This window comes from Notechis scutatus, chromosome 1, assembly GCF_049901735.1.
Source record: "Notechis scutatus isolate UNSWTSFEM ecotype Mainland chromosome 1, rNotScu1.2, whole genome shotgun sequence".
Taxonomy (NCBI): Eukaryota; Metazoa; Chordata; class Lepidosauria; order Squamata; family Elapidae; genus Notechis; species Notechis scutatus.
Genome location: NC_142009.1, coordinates 113,789,104 through 113,811,152, shown reverse-complemented (window position 1 = coordinate 113,811,152; position 22,049 = coordinate 113,789,104). Strand labels below are relative to the sequence as shown.

At 35.0% G+C, this 22,049-nt stretch overlaps 1 protein-coding gene across 2 annotated transcripts; it reads left to right on the top strand.

Moving 5' to 3' along the window:
- Positions 1 to 298: 298 nt before the first annotated feature.
- On the top strand, positions 299 to 20,582 carry CASP8AP2 (caspase 8 associated protein 2). Of its 2 annotated transcripts, none has more exons than XM_026666566.2 (10): positions 299 to 492; positions 2,897 to 2,975; positions 3,812 to 3,889; positions 6,559 to 6,656; positions 7,098 to 7,172; positions 7,594 to 7,709; positions 9,010 to 11,159; positions 12,992 to 16,211; positions 18,210 to 18,309; positions 19,168 to 20,582. In XM_026666566.2, exons 2-10 carry the CDS (start codon positions 2,924 to 2,926, stop codon positions 19,222 to 19,224), a joined length of 5,946 nt encoding a protein of 1,981 aa, XP_026522351.2. In that variant the 5' UTR covers positions 299 to 492; positions 2,897 to 2,923; the 3' UTR covers positions 19,225 to 20,582. The 2 variants fall into 2 exon arrangements, with proteins under 2 accessions (XP_026522351.2, XP_087799524.1); XM_087943398.1 differs by lacking the exon at positions 299 to 492 and adding an exon at positions 967 to 1,057.
- The last annotated feature ends 1,467 nt before the right edge of the window (positions 20,583 to 22,049 follow it).

Below are 22,049 nucleotides of genomic sequence, written 5' to 3'. Positions count from 1 at the left end.
TTTTGACTTTAGATTGCCCTTACAAAAGCCAATCTCTTCCCATTAGCAAAAAATAAAATACGCGAACAGTGCAAGCTTTTTAAAACAACCCCTTAGGAAAATGCTCCCGTACAATTTACATGGCTCGTTTCAACAATGCTCTCCAGCCCAAACGTACACACGTATACACGCCCACTCTCGCGTAAGGGCGGGCTTAACATGACAGTGATGCTTTTTGGCGCCAAATCTTTTCCTGGCGGAGGTGGGACCTAGTGACGTAACGCCAGAGTACGTGCTCCAGCGTCTTAAGAGATTGGTTACGCTTTTCTGGCCCCGCCTATTCCCCCCCCGCCGGTTTGGCCTGTTACGGGTGGGGAATTGAGGGGGGGGTAATCTTGCGAGAAAAGCGAGAAGATGAAGTCCCGGCGGGTTTGAGGGTGGTGGTGGTGGGGTCGTCTCCGCCACGCCCGTTGAGCCTCGGAAAAGAACGGCAGGACTCGCCGCTTCACTCCGGTTCGTGAGAGGGATAGAGACTTGATGGCGGGGTCTTTGGGGGGAGCTGTGGCGGGCTGGCAGGGCTTCTTCTAAACCCCCCTATCTGCTCGGAGCTTCCGCTTTCGCCTTCCCCAACCTGCTTGCCTGCCTGCTTTGGCTGATGTGCCGGCCTCAGAACACCCGTCAGTCCAGCCAGTCTTAGGCTACTACCGGCATCCGGAGGGCACCAGCTTCCGCAAGGCAGACGTACCAACCCCACGGTTCGCCCCGTTTTCCGTCCGTTTGGCCCGGTCAACCCTGGGCCTGGCCGAGGAAGGAGAGGGATTTCTGAAGTGACAAAATGGGGTTTAGCCTTCCTCAGACTTGAATGGGGGCCCTCTTGCGCGACGTAAACAAATATTCACGGTCCGTGAGGAAACTGACACTTGAGGAGATCGGGTCGGGCCCATCATCATCTCCCCATTTTCCCTTCTTCTGTTTTCCATATTAGCTCGGAGAACAATTTGACGATATAGCTGCCTCTGCTTCGCTTCCAAAAAACAACCAGCCTCTTAAGGCTCGGCTTTACTTCATTCTGTTTCTGGTGCGATTTATTTATTATTATTTTCAAATCTAATCCTAGTCCCAAAGGTGTTTCTCCCCCTCCCCCCCCCAAAGAGAGTTTGTTTTTCCTTGAAGACATTTCGCTTTCCAAGAAAAGCTTATTCGGTTCCACTCTGTTCAGAACTGAAGAGGCTTCTTGGATGAGAAGCCAGAAGATCTTCAAGGAAAAACAGTTGTCTTTTGAGAGGGGGGGGGGGAACACTTGGGATAATAACCATGACCTGGATGACTGAGAATATCATAAGCAAACCAAGTTCTAGGTTCACAAGCAACATGTACAGAGTGCTGTGCTATTTAGGGGGGGGGGGGACTTCACAGCTGTCAAACTGCAGCTTTTTGGAAAGTGCTTTTCTTGGCATCTCTGGCAAATTAAGTGTGATAGGTAGGTATTAGAAAGGATTTGGGGAGTGAGAAGCAGAATTTTCAAAATGCTTATTTTCTACTTGAAAACTTTAATGGTCTTATGACTGGGTTTCCTCCCCCACCCACATACACTGATGTATCAGAGTCTACTTACTGATCTAGCTAATATTATTTGGATATTAGATTTCTATCACTGTACATTTTTCATTCAGGAGCTCAAAGCCACACAGTGCTTTCTCCTATTTTTTTTAACACCAACATATGGTTGATAGAGACAGAATCAAAGTTGCCCAGTGAGCTTCTGTGACTAATGGTGGACTAGAATCTGAGCCTTAATGCTCCTAGTCCAACACTACAATTGATAAACTTTTATGAAAGGATCTGATTTTTAAAAAAGATATTTATATAGTTTTCAGATTTATGTCCCATCTTTTGTTCAGGAGTTCAATATAGCATACATATTGCTGTGTTCTTTTTTCTTCTATAGCAATCCTGTGAGAAGTAGACAGTGACTAGCCCGAAATCAAACCAGTGAACTTCTGTAGTGGCCTTTCGTATGAAAGGATGGACAGTTTGCAGGTAACATGTAGCCCCTAATCATATGATGAATATAAGCCAATAGTGTGATATGGCTATCAAAAAAGCAAAACTGGAAGTTTAAGGCAACAACAGTAGAAAAACAGTTCTGAATCACAGGAAGTGATTGTTTCCCTCTGTTTTTCATTGATTCTTGAATGCTGTGTTCAATTCTGGATGTCATGTCATAAAAAAATTCAGATAAATAGAACAGATGTAGGGATAGAAAACATATAATGGAGGGAAACTATCATATAAGGAGAGATTGAAAAAATTGGACATTTTAGTTTTGAGAAAAGATATCTATGGAAAATTATAGCACAAGTTAAATTTGAGTCACACAGAAAATGCTATGACATGATGTATTCTCTATCAACCATAGAATAATGGTTCCAAATTATAAGAAGTCAGAGTCCAGTTAAAAGTTAAGGAGAACTTCCTGATGGGAAAAACAGATATAGTTCCAATCGTGAAACAATTGCCCAGGAAGTGGTTTGCTCTCTTTCATTTAAATAGCTATCTGTTGGGGATAATTCATTTTTTGGTTTCCAGCACTGTACCTGACTTAGATACGATGGCAAAAGCAAGTTTTTATTCTGCAATTCTCTATTGGTTGAATTGCTAACAAATTATTCTTTCTAAATCTGGGAAAAAACATTAGACAGCTTGATGTTACCAAGTGGCATTATTTTCTGAAAAATCAAGATTCATGGAGAGAAGATGAAAGTCCTCCCCTCACACAGCTGTTATTTAAAGTGTGGGATGGAGTTATGTGCATGTGTACAGGCATTTTCTTTCATGCTGGGCCAGGCTATCTGATGTCTGATATAAAATGTGTATTGTTTAGGCTGATGTCCTAATTTTTTTCTGTCAAACTTAGATGGGGAATACTTAGGAAGTTATTATAATGGGAACAGAGGAGGATGAGGATGGAATGACATTTTCTAATCTACATGGCAGTAAGTAAATCTGATTATTTTACTTTTTGGGGACATTAGAAAAATGCTCTATGGTATTATCTAGAAAATAGAAAATGGTGGAAAAGTCATATAACAGACATGTTTCAAAAAGTTCTATTTAAGTAGATTCTTGTGTATGTCTGTGTCAGGAGCTATTCCTTCCAATCATAACTTGTCTTCATGCTCTTTTGAAAGAGGCCAAGGAAAAGGAGTTTGCTGATAAGTTCTACAATATGTTATTTTAATATTTTTTATTCAAAAGCAAAATTGTGCTAATGTTTTGATTAATGGATCTGTCAGACTCCTTCTGACTTTGCATGCTTCAAACCCCAGAAATTTCCCTGTTTGACAGTTATTTTTACTTTACAAGATAAAATATATAGATACGTCTTTCTTTGGGGTTAATAATCAGAAAAAATGCATAGGTTAAAGTCTAGAAAGCTTCTTTTTCTTATGTCATTTATATTCCCTTTTAAATTGGTGCCAATAACTGAATTGAACTGATTAGAGATTTAATTATTAATCATATTTATGACCCTTTTCTGATCAAACAAGCCATAGTGATTCACAGTAACAATCAAAACATCAGTAAAATTATAGTTACAAAAACATAAAGCCACATGCAATATGAAATCAATAAAGAGAGTGAAGCAAAGCAGTTTCTGTTTCAGTATGTTTGGATATAACCTCTCCAAACTGATGATAGATTGGATAAAATGTTTTTTATTGTGTTGTAGATTTATTCTTTGTAAAACAACCTTTATATCTTCTATATTACAATTATTATAATACATGAACAGCTAACATCTTTTGTGGGGTGTTCTTTCTATTTGCAGTTTCTTATGAAAGAGAAGATGGCGACGAGAGTTCTATGGATATTTATGATGGCTTAGACAACACTCCAGTTGTTTCTAGTACGTTATTTACCTTGCTGTGAAGTTTCTTTTTTATTTTATTCACTTGAATTAAATGATACAGATATTTTCTTTCCTCACATCCCAGACAAGCTTAGTAAAAATGATGAAAACCTGTTGAAACAAGGTTTTATAAGCTTGATATCAGCTCTAATTTAGTAGTTGACTTCTCCAGGCTGTTATTGCTAGGGAATTTTAAGCTTTCTTGGGTGTGTTTTAACTCATAATTCATTCCTGTCAAGACAACTTGACAGGGTCCTGCTCATGGAATGGAGATGGATGGGCAACAGTGAATCTGGTATTTTAAGTAAATGTTAAATGTGATCTGGTAAGGGAGACATTACCAGCAGGTCCTTGTACTAATGTATTACTTTTGCGTAACTGTGAGAATCATGTATTAAAGAGAGACTTAGATGGTCTACCCCTTATGTTTTATGAATCTCTCTGATTTTAAGAAGCTTGGGGAATTTCCCAGAGATTTATTGGGCAGTTTGATCAGGCCTCTGGCATACAGATGCAATAAAAGCAGTAGATAGAATTACCTCACCTGTTATTAATCCTTGGGTTTTCTTTGCTTTAGTAGTAAGCTCCAGAATATGAAACAAAGAGGCAAGATGGTAGTGAAAAACAAATCGCAAATATTATAAAATATGGATATGAGCCCAGATTAGGCTATGTACCATGACAGTACGATCAGTGGAACATTGTTAAATTTCTCATACTGCATCCATGAAATGTCATTTAGACAATACTGTCATTCAGTATTTAAAGTGACCAGAATCTTTGGTGGAATCTTAAAGTGGAAAAACTCTTAATAGATCATTGTGATAATTTGTTAAATATTCTTTAGATAAAATTGTACATATTCACTGAGAGTTAGATGCTGCCTAGGCAGAGATCAGTCACTGGCAATTTACCCAACTATAAAAAGAAGCAAGAAATGCAGCACATCTCATTAAAAGTAGTTTTAGCTTTCATCTAACAAGTGATTTCTTATCTGGTCTAGTGGGATTATAATATATGTTGAAGTTTCAAAATGCCTGTTACATATTGCCACCTAGGGCTGAATAGGAGATAAGGTGGAAACTTGACCTAGTCCAAATGGGGAGGAAAAAGCTAAGATTTAAAACCAGCAAGACACAGTGAATATTGATTCAGAACTTTCCATTCTCAGAACAATTTCATCTTTAACTCCAGATGGGATTGCTCCTTCAAAGAAGTCGGGGTTCCCCTGGAGCCTCTTCTTTTGTTAAATTATTGGTATAACCCTTTAGTAGGTGAATCTTTGCCAATTTAGCTAATGTGGCACTACCTTGGGTTGGATTGCAGTTTGCTCTGTATGGAGCTTTCCCTGAAGACCATTCAAAAATTAATGTTCAAAATGATACGAAATGCCTGTTAATGCAGTCATTGTAATACCTTTGCTATAGAGTTGAGTTGGCTACTAGTCCCTTTCCAGGTGTAATCAAAGTGCTTATCACTTATAAAGCCTTATAAAGTTTGACTCCTTGTTGTTGCCTTTGAGATTGTCTACATACAGAAGACAGGATAGGTTGAAAACTCCTTCTCTTTAGGAAATGGGTAAATTGGGGGCTTAGACATTTCTGTTATGGCCCCACCCACTTTAATATTCTCCTGCCTAAAGTAATGATTGCTACTTTCTTATTAATACTCAGAATGGCATTTAAAACACACCTCTTCCACAAAGCGTTTGGGGAACAAATGTCATATGTTGTATCCAAACCGTTTTGTTATGTTCTTGTTAAAACAGTTTTAAAAACTTTTTGTAAAAAAATATCATTTTGCTTATTATTTGATATACCTACTTTTTTAATGTACTGGTTGTAAGACATTTAGAATATTGCACTGAAGCAGAATACAACTTTTATTAAATAAATAAGTATTTCAGTAGAGATTTTAACTTAAATCTGACCGTAATGCATTGCATTAGAAGTGGTTTGCCATCCAAAGGTGTGTACATACTGGATATATTAATATTTATAAGATTTGGCTTTCATATGTAACAAAGAGTAAACAAAATATAAATAATAATATTTGGCTAAAATTAGGATTCTGAAACTATGCCACCTAGTTTCATGTACAAAATAGGTTTCGGAGGTGTGGGGTATTTTGTGTACTTCTTGCTTGCAGTGCTTCTTTGTCTCCACAATGAATCCCCTTTGAAACTGAGGAAATGTTCAAAACCACTTTAATGAATTGAATGAGTCTCTTTATGATGGTCTTTGCTCAGGACACAAAACTATAAAACAGGAGGAATTATATGAAAACTAAGCTATACCTAGAAAATAGAAAGAGAATAATTTATGAAAGTGAATAGAGGTAATAACTCTCTGTTAGGTATTATGATACTACGCAGTGTCAGTGAAGATGTATCACTGTCCTTTATATTTCTGAAGCTTTCATGGAACAACTACAACATTTGGAGTGTTGTGGATGATGTAGGAGCTCATTTTGTTGAGGTTGCAGTATAGGGCTGGGACTGAACAAGTGTGGAGCCACACAGTTGAAGACATGAAGCTTCTCATATGATTTCCAGAGTGCATTGGCTAACCATTGCTACCAGCTCAATAAAGTCTGGTAGTCTTCTTTTAAAAAAAACAAAGGATTCTTTTTTAAAAAAAAATTACTCTTCATTTCTCTTGTTTTAGGCAATTGTGCTTCAAAAGTGCCGATCAAAAGTAATTTAAACCTATTTGATGAAATTCTGATTGAAGAAGAAACAGCCAAGGAAGCCACTTTCAATGAAGTATGTACTTTACATTGATAACACATCAGGGAAATAAATTTCAGTTAGATAACTCTAATAACTAACATTTAATTATATTTGTGCTTATACTAATTGAAAGTATCAAATTTCAAAATTCTCTGATTTAAAATTTTACTTTATGCAATTAAAGGGAAGTTGAAGTTTGGATCCTAAGGAGAAGGAACTTGATTTGTCATTTATTAATAATAAAATTTAATGTTATCAAAAACTGAAGTATAATTAACCATTGTAACTGGAGTTTGATTTCTTTTGCTTTACAGATAGTTCCATTTGTCCATGTTGCAGTTAAAATATGTATGTGTTTAGTAGGGGGTGAAAATACTTCCTTATAACTCAGAAAATATTTGTATGATTTAGTAAAACTATTTGCTGTATCCAAAGTATGTGTCTTTATATAAGAAGAAATTTTTGTCTTGACAGTTGCAGGCTGAACATGAGAAATGTAAGCAACAACTTCAAGAGTTGACGGAGAAGCTTCAGGAAATCCAAGAAAAGGTGATAAAGCAATAAGTATTAGGATCCAAGACATACATACAGGTAGCAGAAAGAGCAAATGGGAAGATATTACTGCATAAAAGTGGCTGTATTTTTGAAAATAGTAATAATGTAATAGTTATTATAAAGCAGTTACACTTGAAAACTAACCTAATCCTATACATGCTAACATATTCTGGTCAGTGATATTCATTTTCAGGAAAGTATCAGTAAGATTAATGGCTAAATATGCAATCCTTTATGCACTTAACCACGAAGCATTACATTAAATATGTTTTGAAGATAACATTTTTTTAGCTTAATACAAGTGAAAATGTAATAAATTTAAATACCTATTTCTTAAATTTTATCATGTTTTTGTTCATATGTTCAATTCCTTGTTTATAATATGTTAAATGTCTATGTGTTCTTTCTTACTTAGAACTCTCTTCTACAAAGTGAAAATCTGTCCCTTAAAAAAAATATTTCAGCACTTATCAAAACAGCCAGAGTGGAAATTAACCGCAAGGATGAAGAAATCAGTAATCTGCGGCGAAGGTACTGAAAGTTAACCTACACATTGTTTTTGAAAGAGTTTAATGATGAAAAGAAAGAAAGAAAGAAAGGAAACCTTAAATTAAAATAGAAGTGTTCTTTCCATGCAAACATTTCCAATCTCAGGTGAAAGTTTGCTATCTTAAAGATGAATATATGCTATTAGCATTTATGTATTTATATTTCTTTAGATAATTTTTTAGGATAAAAAACTTAATTTTATGCAGAGAAAATCCATTGAAATAAATTAATTGCAAAAGTATAGTGTGACTTCTAGTGGCATACTGTTACAGTCTTGTCAGCAAAGCAGCAGTTTGCTATTGCTTCTTGGCATTTTTTTTTTATTGCTTCCCAGCTTAGCTTGTAACTCTCATACTCCTTGGTGATCCTTCATCTAAGTATTAAGCAGGCTGTGTTCTTAATTTCCAAAGTCAAACAAGAAGGTTAGTTGCTGCTACTTACTAAGACAATCTATTCATAACTAGCATCAGCTTTTTATTTCTTTATTTCTGCTTTAAATATATAATTAAGTTTGGGTTTCATTCATCATTATTTAAAATATCTGGATAATTTTTTGGGAGTGTTTATCTGCAACAATTAGCAATAGCACTTAGGCTTATATACTGCTTCACAGTGCTTTATAACCCTCTCTAAGTGGTTAACAATGTCAGCATATTGCCCCCAACAATCCTCATTTTACCAATCTCGGAAAGATGGAACACTGGGTCAACCTTGAGCCAATGAAGATCAAACTCCTGGCAGTCAGCAGACTTAGCCCTCAATACTGCATTCTAACCATTGTACTACCATGGCTCCTTAATTCATCAAATAATTGATTGCTCTCCTAGTTTTATGTTTACTACACATGTCCCTGGGTATTTAATCAAAATCCCAATTTTAATGCCGTTCCTTGGTTTGTGTCTCCAGTTGCGTGGAAGGAAGAGTTACTGAGATACATGTATTGGCCTACATGTTTACTCACTACGTAGTTCAGCATTTTTGACAATTCAAATATGGGTAATAACTGGTACTAACTATTGAATCTGATATATGGCCTTAATTGTTACAAAATGAAATCAAAATTAAATTCTCTATCAAAATTATGTCAATATCATTGATATAATGATATTAATAATATCAAAATTAAAATATTATTTTAAAATAATTCTATTTATAAACATTTTGTATTTTTATTGATTGTGCTTGAGACTACATTGCCTTTTTGCCAGTCTAATCTATTGTACTCAAATTTTGGATAGTTATTGTATAATGTAGCATATTAAAGTAGTGTTTTTGTTAACAGGTTAACAGAAGCTCCAGTTCATCACAATCCCTACAGTAAAATATATACAAGGAATGTTGAAGGATCCAAACAAAAAAATAAATCCAGTGATTTCTTCCCAGATAATAATTCAAAAACAGATCCTAAAAATAAACAGGACACTCCCAGAGATGTATCTCATAACAGTCCATCTTGGGATACAGGAAATAAGAAAGTTCATTTGGAAAAAAAAGATACTTCTTATATATCTCAATCTCATCCTGAGCAGTTTCACAACGACGGCGTTCCAACAAAGCTGTCAAAACTTGATAGCTCCTGTGATAAAGAAAAGGAGAAAAGGGAGATAAAAAATAACGAACATTATAGTAAGGATAATGATTGCAGACACAAAACAAAAACACAGAGAAATGTTGGAAGTGTTGTGGATTGCAAATTGGATACTCCTGGAAAGTCACAAGTTAACCCAGAAAAACTAGTCAGAAATGAAGAGTGGAATGATAGAAAGGATTTAAAGATCAAAAGCAGTTGGTGTGCAGGAAACAAAACTGATAATATCTCTTCTACTAAGGAAAAACAATCAGTTCCTAAGAATAAATTAATGCTTAAAACTGAACACATTAATGAAGATAGGCTTGAAAAATTACAAATCATAAACCAGAAGGACTTTAAAAAAGAGAACAAAGAGGAAAGCAGTAGTAGACAAAAAAACAGACAACCTGATAAATATGTAGAACAACAAAGAGCTGGTAAAACTAATACCCCTGAAAATAATACAGTTGTCAGAAATCTTAAAGAATTCAGTAAAGGTTATCTAGAAGACAAGATAAAACATAATGATTGTAGGAAAACTAAAGGAACAGGTGATCCTGGGCTCCAAGGTGGGAAATCATCACTGCCACACAGTTCTAATAGAGAGCGAAAACTTAGTAACTCAAATAAAGATACCAGGAAATGTGAACCTGAATGCACCCATTTCAAATCAGACAAATATCGAACGGAAGCAAAAAGGAAAAGTGGAAGAGACAAACATAGAGAAAGCAGAAATTCTCAAACTGAAAGACGAAGTTCAAAAGAAACTCCCCCAAAGACAGTAAAGGAACACATTAAACTAAAAGACAGTGCAAAGAGAGAGAAAAAGAAACTTTTTCTACCAAAAGAAATTGCCATGATAGTTGAGGCTGCAGATGAGCCTGTGCCCATTAAGGTGGAAGGGCACGAAGAGCAATCAAAAAAAAGCAAAGACTTAAAATTGAGCTTCATGCAGAAGCTAAATTTAACTCTCTCTCCCGCTAAGAAACAAACAGACAAATCCAAAATAGTAGCACAGGCTACTAACGAAGGTGAGATGGAAGTTCCAAGTCAGGAAATAATGTTAGTCCCAAAAGAACCAATTAATACCACTAGCGAGGCAAAAATGCCATTGGGACCATGCCATAATGGTCCCCTTCAAACTAAATCAGAAAAAACTATATCTGTTTCTGAGATTAAAGCAAATATGCAGAACAAGACTCCAGTAGAAATTTTGGATAGTAAGCCATGTAAAGCATTTCCACAAAATGCGACACTACAGCATGAAATTGTTGGTAATGAGAAATTCCTTCCACTGACTGAGACTGAGATGCAAGATTCTGAGGAAGTGTATGTGACACCTAGCCCAGCAAATCCCATGGATCCAGAGATACTGTTAAATCATTCTTTCCATGACCTGGAGACTGGGAGTTCTGTAGATTCTGATACATTTAGAGTAATAGATGAAGTTAATGGGACTGATTCAGACTCCTCCATGGCAAAAGAAGAATCCAGTAATTGTGCAGATAAAAATATCTTGGAGTACTCTGAAAATGAAAGTCTACCTCTTCCCAAGACTAGTACAGAAGATGATAAAATACTGTGTGTAAATAGTTCAATAACTGACCCCAAAGCTGCAGATTTGAATCCAAGCTCTCCCAAGCATGGAAGCCAAATGGAATCATGCAATAAAGGATTAAATGCTGTGTCTCAGACAGACTCAAATCCAATTTCAGTTGATGATGATAATTCAATACTGAGCATTGATCTAAATCACATGAGGTACATTCCAATAGCAATCAGCCCTCTTAACAGTCCAATACGACCCTTGGGTAAAATCTTCAGAATGGAAACCTCTTTCAAAGTGACAAATTATAACACAGGTATATTTATTATATTTTTGTTGTATTGTTACAAAAATGTCCTTTTCTGGATGGATTGTATGCTTTTGGAGGAAATATCTTTATGCCAAAAACAAAAAAGTTCATAGTAGATTACAAGGTACAGTAGAACCTCTGGTCATGACCGTAATTCGTTCAGTAATTTCGGTTGCAACCCGATTTGGTCATGACCGGAAACGAGACTGACTGAGCATGCGCTTACCAAAAAATGGCATGGAAGGGGAAATTGGCCACGGCCGTGTTTGATACTCGATTTTTGAATTGTGACCAGATTCAAAAATGTTGTGAATTTTTTGGTCAGAACCCAATTTGGTCATAGTCAGAAGTGTTCATGACCAGAGGTTCTACTGTACAGCAGTAGCAAACTCATTGTTCCTTTTCTTTACTTCCAGCTGGTTGGAAGTTTGGACATGGGCCATGAGTTTGAGTATTGTACTTCTTACTGTTTAATGTAATAATTCCTCATCCAGTCAAATCGCAGTTTATCCCAGACCTGCATAATATAATTTGGTCAAGCCTCCAATAGGTTACCAATTATAGTTTTACTCTGATTTGCAATACTGATTTTATAAGATTTGTTCAAAATCTATTTTGGTGATCCAGATGTGAAATAACTGACATGTTTGTATTAAGCTGTGAAGCACGTAGGAGAAAGTCATCACAAGGATAAATAATCCGGTTTCCAACTTTTCAAAAGCTTGGTCGGGAAATTAGAATAATTATTAATCATTCTCATACTAAAATATATATATATTGTACACTGACATTAGAAACATGGCTTTATTTTTAAGTCTTCAAAAGCTAATTACAGAGGTTTTTATAGATGCTTCTTATAAAAAAGCAGTTTAGCTGAAGTGGGGGAACGTTACATTGCCTTTAATATCTGTTCAATCACCTTGATCATAAATTATTCAGTTCATGCAACATTTTCCATTGAGGTTTGGTGGGGAGATGCTAGTTTCAAATGTTTTATCTCAGAAGCCTTAAAGGATGGCTATTAGCAAATACTGGATCTGAGAGTGAATAAATAGTGCACTAATTACAGTAACGTGTTGATCCTTAGCATATTATTTTAATTCTAAATCTGGTTTCCAGCAAAATTAAATTGCAGATACTTCAATATAGTTGGAATCTGATTCCAAGTTAGATGGCAGCCATTGTTGTACATTCTTATACAGTAACTTTATCATACAGTAGGACCTCTGGTCACAAACAGTTCTGACCACGACTAAATTGGGTTCCAGCCAAAACATTCGCAAAAAGTTTTTTTTTCTCCGCAGCCGATTTCCCATTCTGTGCCATATTTTTTTTGTAAGCACCAAATTTCCAAAATTAGGTTTGGGTCATGACTAAATCAGGTTGCAACCAAATTATGGTCGTGACCAGAGGTTCTACTGTATTTGCTCAGGAGAGTTTAGTTTATTTTCACCCAGCTCTTCCAAAAAACTAAGAATGCATCTGTAATCACCCTTGAAGTTTGTCATCCTAACAATTCTGTAAAATAGATGCAGCAAAGCGAAAATGTGTCTAGGAAAGTTACGCATTCAGCTTTATGGCTGAGTAGGAATCTGTACAGTATATGAATATTTTTTATAATCTATTATATTAATCATACCACATGTGTCGTGAAAGCTGCCTCTTTAAAATGTAAAACACAAAATTATTAGCAATTATAAGTGGAAATATTTAGTGGTGAAATAAACAGTAATTGAATGGTACTGTAAAAGAAGTTTGCTTTGACATTTCCTTTTTAGAAATGATATTTGCTTTTTAGAGTGATATTTTTCACTTACTAATTGTTTTGTTGGTTGTAGATTTTGCACCAGATAGTGCAGTGGATTATCTGGGGAGCAACCATTCAAGTGAACTCAACAAAGAAAATCAAAAGCCACTTTGCAGCGATCACAAAATTTTAGAAGAGTCTCAGCTAAACATATCTCCAGATGAATTAGAAGAAGGAGAAATTGTAAGTGATGCTGATAATGAACCCAAAATAGAAAAAAAATCTGAAAATAGTAAAAAGTTGAAAAGAAAAATGTCTCCTGAGAGGTCTAATACATCCAAGAATACGTACAATCACAAAGTCAAATCTGTATCTCCCAATGAAGGTCCTGGAAAATTGGCTTCTGGGAAAAAAAGTAAAGAAAAGCCTAAAGATGGAACAATATTCTCAAAGGAAATGAAGAAAAATAAAATTGTGAGCATTGACTGTCTTGAAAAAATTGTTCAAATTACTGCTGAGCCTTCTACTTTACATGAGTTTATGCAGATGCTGAAAGCTGTAAGAAAACAAGTACGAAAAGACTATATGAAATTTAAGATACAGTTTCCAATACAGCAGTTTCATAAAATGATAGATTCATCAGTTCTGAATTTTACATCTTTAATAAAATATATTGACTTCTCTAAAATGTGCAAATCAAACGAGGCCATAAAGGTAAATCTCTGTGAAGTTATTGAATCTGAACTTAATCAGATTAAAAAAGATACTGCAATAGAGTATCTATTCGAGAAACAACAATCAGATATGAAGAAAAAATTATGGAAGCTTGTGGATGAACAACTTGATTATCTATTTGATAAAATAAAAAAAATCCTTCTAAAGTTGTGCAATTTAATAAGTTTAGGAACTGCGTATGATGATGGTAAACGTAAAAGAAAGAAAGGAAGCTCAAAATGCCTCGACAATAAATTTGTTAGACAGAAATCGAAGAAACCAAGCTTAAGTGCTAAAGTGAAAAGGTCTGAAGATCATGTCCTTCCAAAACCAGTAGTAGGTCGCCAACTGTCTAAGACAGATCACCAGGAAATAAATAAATTAGCTCGCCACAAAAATACAGTTACAAATTATAAACAGTCCCATACAGATAGCACAAGACCGTATCTCCCTGAAGTTGCACATTTTAAGCAGAATTCCACAGAGGATACTGCTTTGAAAACTGGAAAATATGAAAAGGAGGGATTGGATATGATTGGAGATCCTCACAAATCTGATATTAGCTGTGGACCTCTCACAGAACAACAAATGTCTGGGCTAACATTCAATTTAGTTAATGATGCTCAAATGGGTGAAATGTTCAAAAGTTTATTACAGGGCTCTGGTCTTTCAGAGAAGAACATTGATTTCATTGATGAGAATCAGTGGGAATTCAGAACACCAGAAAAGCAAATGCCAGAAGGTCAGAACGGTAGAAATAATCCTGCATATGAGACTGAAGAAACGTCAAGGGATATCCAGGTAGAATCGACAGTACTTGATGGTATTAAATGGCCCATAGTTTCACCTGAAAGAGATTCAACATTTTTAGCTAGATTACAAATGCCCATTGATCCAAATATTCTCGATGAAAACTGTATGTTTGAAATTCCGACTAGTCCTACCTTGAAGAAAGGTGAGGTATATGTTTTGGAAAAACAAAAATCTCTGGTTTCTTCTATTCTTTTGGAAGACCTAGCAGTATCATTGACTATTCCCTCTCCTTTGAAGTCAGATGCTCATCTTAGCTTCTTGAAACCTGATGTATTGGGATCAGTTCCTGAAGATGTTCTAAATGCACACTTCAGTGAAGATGCTCATCTAGAAGAGGAGGATGGTTCTGAGCAAGACATCCACTTGGCTTTGGAATCTGATAATTCAAGCAGTAAATCAAGCTGTTCCTCATGGGCAAATATCCCTGTTACTCCTGGATTTCAGTATTGTCCAAGCCTTCCAATGCAAGCAGTAATAATGGAAAAATCAAATGATCACTTTATTGTTAAAATAAGGCGTGCTGCACCGTCTATGTCACCCACTGATCAAACAGTCATACCAGATGAACCATTAATCTCTGTTATTGAAAAAGGGAAAAATGAAATTATATATGAAGAAAATTTTGCTACTTTAACTTCCCAAAGTATCCCTTCAGGAGAGATAGAAATATCTAAAGAAATTATAAATACTACTGACTCTGGAAAAAAAATGGATAACCATATTATGAAAAAGCAGATTTCTCACTCATTGGAGCCTTTGAAAGAGACACCTGTCTGTCTAGCGATTGATTCAATTCCTGGTCTTTTTGAACCTCAACAAGACCTTCACCCTGATACTCCTGGTGATGTTATTAATACCATGGAGTCCCTGCTTCATAAAAACAGACAAGAGCAATCTTGTGACATCAGTCTTGAAGTTCAGAGGCCATTTTGTAATACAAGCCAAACTCAAAACCCTCATTTAGTTGTTTCAAATCGAGCATCGCCTAATGATGCTGCCTCAGAAAAGCCGCCTGACTTGCAAGACTCTCCTGAAGAACTAAGGATATCTAAAGTGCCTTTGGAAGAATCCTCAAATAAAATAAATCAAAATGCAGCTGCATCTGAAGTTTTTAAGCTTCCTCAGACAATCCCCATGAAAGCGTTCCAAGAAAAAGATGCACCTTCTGCAAAAATAAAAGATTTCCCAGTAAGGTCAATAGTAAATCCCCCTGTGGAACAGCTACCATCTCAAAATCATTTTGATACACATATTGACTTGACTGATGTGATTCCTATGGAAAATAAACTGAATTCAACAGATCCCATAGAACAGTCTGGTTTAAATTATAGAGTGAGAAGTTTATGTAAAGATCAAGAGAAACCTAAAGCAGATAGTCACTGTGAAGTAGCTGATATATCAAAGACTGAAGTTGAAGAAAATGTAAATTGGCCAGACATGTCTACAGGAGATAGCAGTTTTGAAAAAAATACTACCTTTAATATTGATGGTCAAAAATGTCCAATTAAACTTAGCAAAGAAAGCAAAAAAAGGAAAAAGGAAACAGAAGAAGCATCTAGTGCAAAAAAGCAACGAAAGGAAAATAATGAATTGGATTTAAAAAAAACAGGCAAAAATAGCAAAAGCACTAAAGAGAGAACTTCTGTAGCTTCAAGCTTATCTAATACAAAGCCAGCATCAACTAGAGACAAAGATCTATTATCCTCAACATCTATGTCACCATCAAATCTATATGCCAAAAATATCATTAAGAAGAAAGGTGAAGTTGTCATTTCTTGGACAAGGTAAGAATACTGAAAATGGGCTAGAGTTTTGAATACATTAAAAGTTCAATAGATTGAGATTATGCTTTGTTTTCTAACACACCACATCATGGGCATTAGAGCTGCTTACTTCTAATTAAAGGATTTTGGAATGCCGCATAAGAATGTAGCCCTGTTGTATATCTCATTAAACATTATGGCATTTCTTATTAGTGCCTCACGAACGTTAGCCGCAAGCTCAACTTCTTTAATCTTTGTTCTGGCAGAGGTAGAGTAAGTGTGCAGTCTTCCATGACTTGCTATAAAAATTATAGCATAAGCTGAGAGGAGAATTTAGAAGCCACTCTGAGCAGATGGTACAAAATTGTTGCCTCATCTGAATAATAGGGTTCTGTAGTTTGTGTCTTGCATTGTGTGTATCTATAATAGCTAGTTTTGTCTGGAAATGTCAGTAATTGAGCATGGTAAAACAAGTCATTATCAAAGGATTTTGCAACATTTATGGTTCCTGCTTCAAAATACATTCTTGAATCAAGCCACAATGAAAATGAATGCGAAGGTTGTTGTTTTTAAACCACCCAAATGAATAAATGAAAAAGCCTTTGTCCAACAAAAGTTAAAAACGGGTAAACCAAAGCATGGATCTTTGAGCTGAGGACTTTGTGAATCTTTTGGTCCCAGCCATTGGTTCTACATCTGAAAAGGCAAAGGCATTCCAAGAAAGGATTCCGCAAAATTAATTTAGATGTATGAGGAAATAAACAGTCTTAATCATGCATGACTTTCCCAGAAGGTGAGCTGTTAGAGATAGTCCTTGATTTACGACCATAATTGAGCCCACAGTTTCAGTCATAAGCTGTAATGGTCATGAAGTGGCCAGGATCAATTTTATGACATTTTTTGCAGTCATGGCATTGTGAAGCAAATACACCATGGTTGTGACATGAACACATTGTTCACTATGTGGTGGTTTTTGTTGGAAATTGGAAGTAAATGCCAGTTTCCAGCAAAAACATCATAAATGGCAGGCACAAGAGCCATAAATGTGGGGCAGTTGCACAAGTGCCCAAAATGTGGTCAGGTCTCTGCGGGGTGTTTTTTGTGGAGGGATGGCAGATGTCAGAACTTCAAAATCAGACCATCAGTCACATTTTGGGGTCCATCATAACTTCGAACAATTGCTAAGTGATTGGTCATAAATCAAGGATCAAGTATATCTGTGATTGCTTTCTTAAACAGATCCTACAAATTATTGTTCTATAAATGGGTGGTAGAAACTTCTGACAGTTCTCTTGATTGCAAAAGAAGTTATCAGTGATCACTTTAAGAATTGAAGTATTTTACCTATGTAGCCTGGACATTGTTGGATAGTAAATGGAAAATACTTGAATAGAGAAAGTGAAACAGAATGGGCACAGGGACATTAGTGAAATAAAGGAGCAAAAATTGATTGCTTAGGTATTATTTATTTATTAAGTACATTTATATAGCCACCCAATTCATATACAGTGACTCTTGATAGCATGAGACAGATATCGAATAATAATAGATAATCTGTAGAGATGTATTTTGTAAATATTGTGATTGAAAATGTTTTCCTCTTGGTTACAGCTTTTCTATTGTGTATATGATTAACTCAGATGTTCCTGAGATTCAAATCTGCTAGCCAGTTTCTGCTGAGAGACCATTTTCTTAACTCTTCGCTAAACTTATTTTTGAATTTGATTTTCCATAAATATCTAATCCTTTTACATTAAGAAACTTGAATTCATAAGCACTCATTTCACTTTATTAATTTAATGTAATACAGTAACATCATTCATCATGGTGATCACTGTTCTCAGTGGTTTGAGAATACATTATCTGATGAAAGGACCAAATTTTCTTTTCAGAACCAGTTTTTTATCTCTTGTTTTTATTTTAAATCCTTAACATGGATGAAATAATAGTAATTGATTTATTGTCAAATAAGTAGAAGATATTCGGTGACTAAAAATTCACTTTGTATGTTTGTTATAGAAATGATGACAGGGTGATCCTTTTGGAATGTCAGAAAAATGGACCTTCAGGAAAAACTTACACTTTTGTTGCTGAGCAGTTAAAGAAAACTCCAGCTCAAGTATGTCTTTGGATAAGAATCTGTATTTAGTTGGTTTCACGCTCCATTTGTGTATTTCCCTCAATGAATAGTGTATGCCATATTCACCTAAAAGAAATTTTTTTCAAAAATTAAGATAAATTCTACCCCACTCCAAAGATTAGTCAGAAAAGCGGTTATAAACACAGGCAAAAATTCTGCATACTGTTCAACTTCTCTAATTCAGCAATAGAACTACCAACTTCAGTTTAAACAAAAGTTAGTGCTGTGCCAGATATAGATCTGTGAAGCTAACTTATTTCATGTTAGGATTCTGGAAATTGGGGAAGAGATCCTTGAAGAACAGCTATAATTTCTGTTCGCAAAGAAAAAAGAAAGAAAATAGTATTTATTCTAGTCTTCAAAACAAATGGAAATATGCAGTATTTGGGGTTGTGCTTGACTTCTTAGTGGGACTATGTTATGTAATAATGGCTTAGTTAATGGGATGAATGGCTGGTGGAAGTTGGCTCTGAATGCTGTGGGTCTCCATTTGAACAGATCTCACTCTTCAGTCAAGGAGAATGAATAAATTACAGAAACATGGGAGTTTTTAATCACAATTTTCTTTCTCCATAACAAAATAAAATCCTGCTAAAGCAAGAACCAGTAAGGACATATAAATAACCTAGAAATCTTTGATGAGGCAAGTAGACATTTCTGAGTCTGGTGGCATTTTTTTCCTAATTTTCCCTAATAAACAGAATTCTTATAACTACCTGGTTGCATGTCCATACAAATGGGGAGGGGGAATGGCTTGAGATACTCATGAATTCCCTGGGAAGAAAACCTACTCTATAAATTGTTTTAAAATTTAAATTTTATGTTTTCTCTCCATAGGTTGAAGAAAGATTCAAGCAGTTAGTGAAGCTATTCAAGATGTCAACTGGCAGTTAATAGCTACTACAAATGAAGGAATCTATGCACATCTTTGCCCTGTGTGCATGTGAGAAAAGAGTGCTTGCTTTCCAAGTCCAAATAGCAATTTGTTCCATATCTTTTTTACTCATAATTTAAATGTTTCATTTATTCTCATAGATCTAATGGGAAGACCCTGTTTTTTATTACGTTAGTAACTAGTACTTGTTAAATACAGCAAACAAATTGTAAAACTCTACTGCACATTTTGGAATACAGAGGAAAAATGTAGTATGAGCTGCTATAAATTTTCTATGACTTCTACCCACTGCAGGTGCCAAAGATCATTTGCAAAATTTAGTATATAGAACAAGGTATTTTATTGCTTCTTCTTCCTCTGTGTTGTACTCAGAACCCTTATTTTCATTGAAACTTTGGGTTAACACAAGACCAGTTCTTAACACATGAGTCATTGTTCTGAGTTGAACAATCTGACTATAGTTTGTTGATCAGAAATAAAAGGAGTGTGCTAGCACAAAATAAGTCTCCAATAATTATGAGAAAACTTAAGGAGCATTGAGCATATACTTTCCTTTTTTCCCTCTTTTATTAAGTGCGAATATGAATTTTAAAGTTTGTGGTATATTTTCCAAATCCTCATATATGGTTTGCTAGTTAGAATTTGTGAGGAACTAGTGTATATTGTTTATTTTACAAATAAAACACCAATATTAAGAGTTTCCTCTGCTAAAAGTGCTGTATTATTTTACAGACTAATATAACATTGTTTTTCATATCAAACTTTCACTTTTAAAGCAGATTTGCCACAAGTTAACAAAATACTATTTCTCTTTTAAATTATATCTATCTGCAAAAATACTAAGTATTTTTAATGGAGTGTGCAATTTGCAATTTAATTCCATACTTTAATTAAGAGCTTAATTAAGATTCAAATTCATGATAATCCAGTTAAATTGATCCTTGTTCCTGTCCTGATAAGACCTTATTTTGAAGGGCAAAGATTTTATTTCAGCATGGAAATATATAAGAGGCAGCACCCACATAATACCTCATTTTTTCAAAAAAATTGTCAATATTAAAATTTGTCAATTAAAACTAATTAAATGCCATACAGGCTTGAAAGAGGGAGAGGGAGAGAGGAGAAGTATAAATATGTGCATGTGTGTAAATTGTAAGTTTTATATGTTACCTTCCTGTAAATAATAGACTGTACAGAATTCTATATTGTGTAAAATATTGTGTTCAAATACATTTTACCTGTAAATTTTTGATTACACAGAACAAATTTTATTTTGTATACTTTAAATACTGCATTCTGTAATATGAATCTCAATTCTTGTAAAATGAATTAAACGTTGGTTTGGAGTTTTTTAAAATATACCCTACTTTGTCATCTTTTTGAATTGCTTATGGTTAGCTAGCAGATAATAATTTGCTTTCCTGGTAGCAAACAATCTTGATACTAAAAGTGCAAGGCTCAATACTTCAAATATATTCCAGTGAAGTTGTGGAGGTTAGTACATCAAAATATCCTGATTTAACAAGGGATCTCCTTCAAGATTGCCTTCTCTTCTTGGACTTTCTCCAATGACTTTTGCCTTTATATTTAATATTTGCATGTGCTATTATTACTGGATTTTATTGATATTCGTGATTACCTAAAATTTAAATGTATTAACACAGTACAGTACAGATAGCAATTAGATTTATTGATATTGAACTATCATCCTATATTGAACTATTCATTCTTGTAGTCCAAAATAGTCTTAATAATTGCATCCAGCCTCCCGGTTCAGATGCATTAATTTGTCTTCATTTCAATTTTTCCAAAGTTCCAATTTTCACAGCTGTCTGTTATAAGTGGAAAACCATAGTGTTGACAGTTGTAGGAGAACTTTTGAGTTCATATAAACCAGAGATCAGCACAAATAGTTTTTTTTGAAGTGCGAATAGTTTATTGATTGGTTCTAGAGGTAAAGACAAGCCAACAGAGGGGAGGGGATAAACTCCCTCTTTGTAGACTGACACAAATTATGATGTACATTTAATTAGTGTGGCAAACAATTTGATTGAGTTTAAAACTTATTAAGTCAGGATAATGGGGTGAATGCAATGCCTTACTTGTGCTAACAAAGGGGATCTTTGAATATGTTTTGTTGAAATTTCCCTGAGTGTCCTTGCTTCTCAGCACTGCTACTTCCTGAATCAGCATTTCTTGTGTCTGAGTTTTATTGCTGAACAAGGACTCTAATTCCCTTTGGACAAGGGCATGTTAAGAGGGTATGAGGACCTTTGAAGTTGTATGTTATTTGCTTGCCCTACTATCGTTTTCTCCTTTGAATTAGTGTTCTTCGTGTCAAATTCTTGTATAGCTTAGCACTTTAGTTCCACTGAAAGATGTAGTTTTAAGTTTGATCCCCAAATTCTACGTCACAATACATTATCAATATCCATCCGTCCAACTTTATCTGTCCAGGGCATACTAAAAATCCTTATAGACCAATAATTTACTCTTATATCAGTGCCTACCAAAGAAAGATGAAGGTAGGTTTCCAAGATGAATGGTTGTTCTAATGAGTTGCAGAAAACCTAACTGTTGATATATTAACTATAGGAAGGGTTGATATATTAGGCTGTGGTGTATTACCTACTAAACAGTCATGTTTAACATGACGGGCATATGAACGTAATTATTGCTTGTTTAGCCAATTCTTTTTTTCCTCACGCATCAGTGATTTTAGTTTAATTTTCAATAAAAAAGGAGACTTAAATGTGAAATTCCTAAAGTAAAATTTATCAACAATTTGATTAGGGTTTAATTATAACTGGCTTTCTTTCTAGCT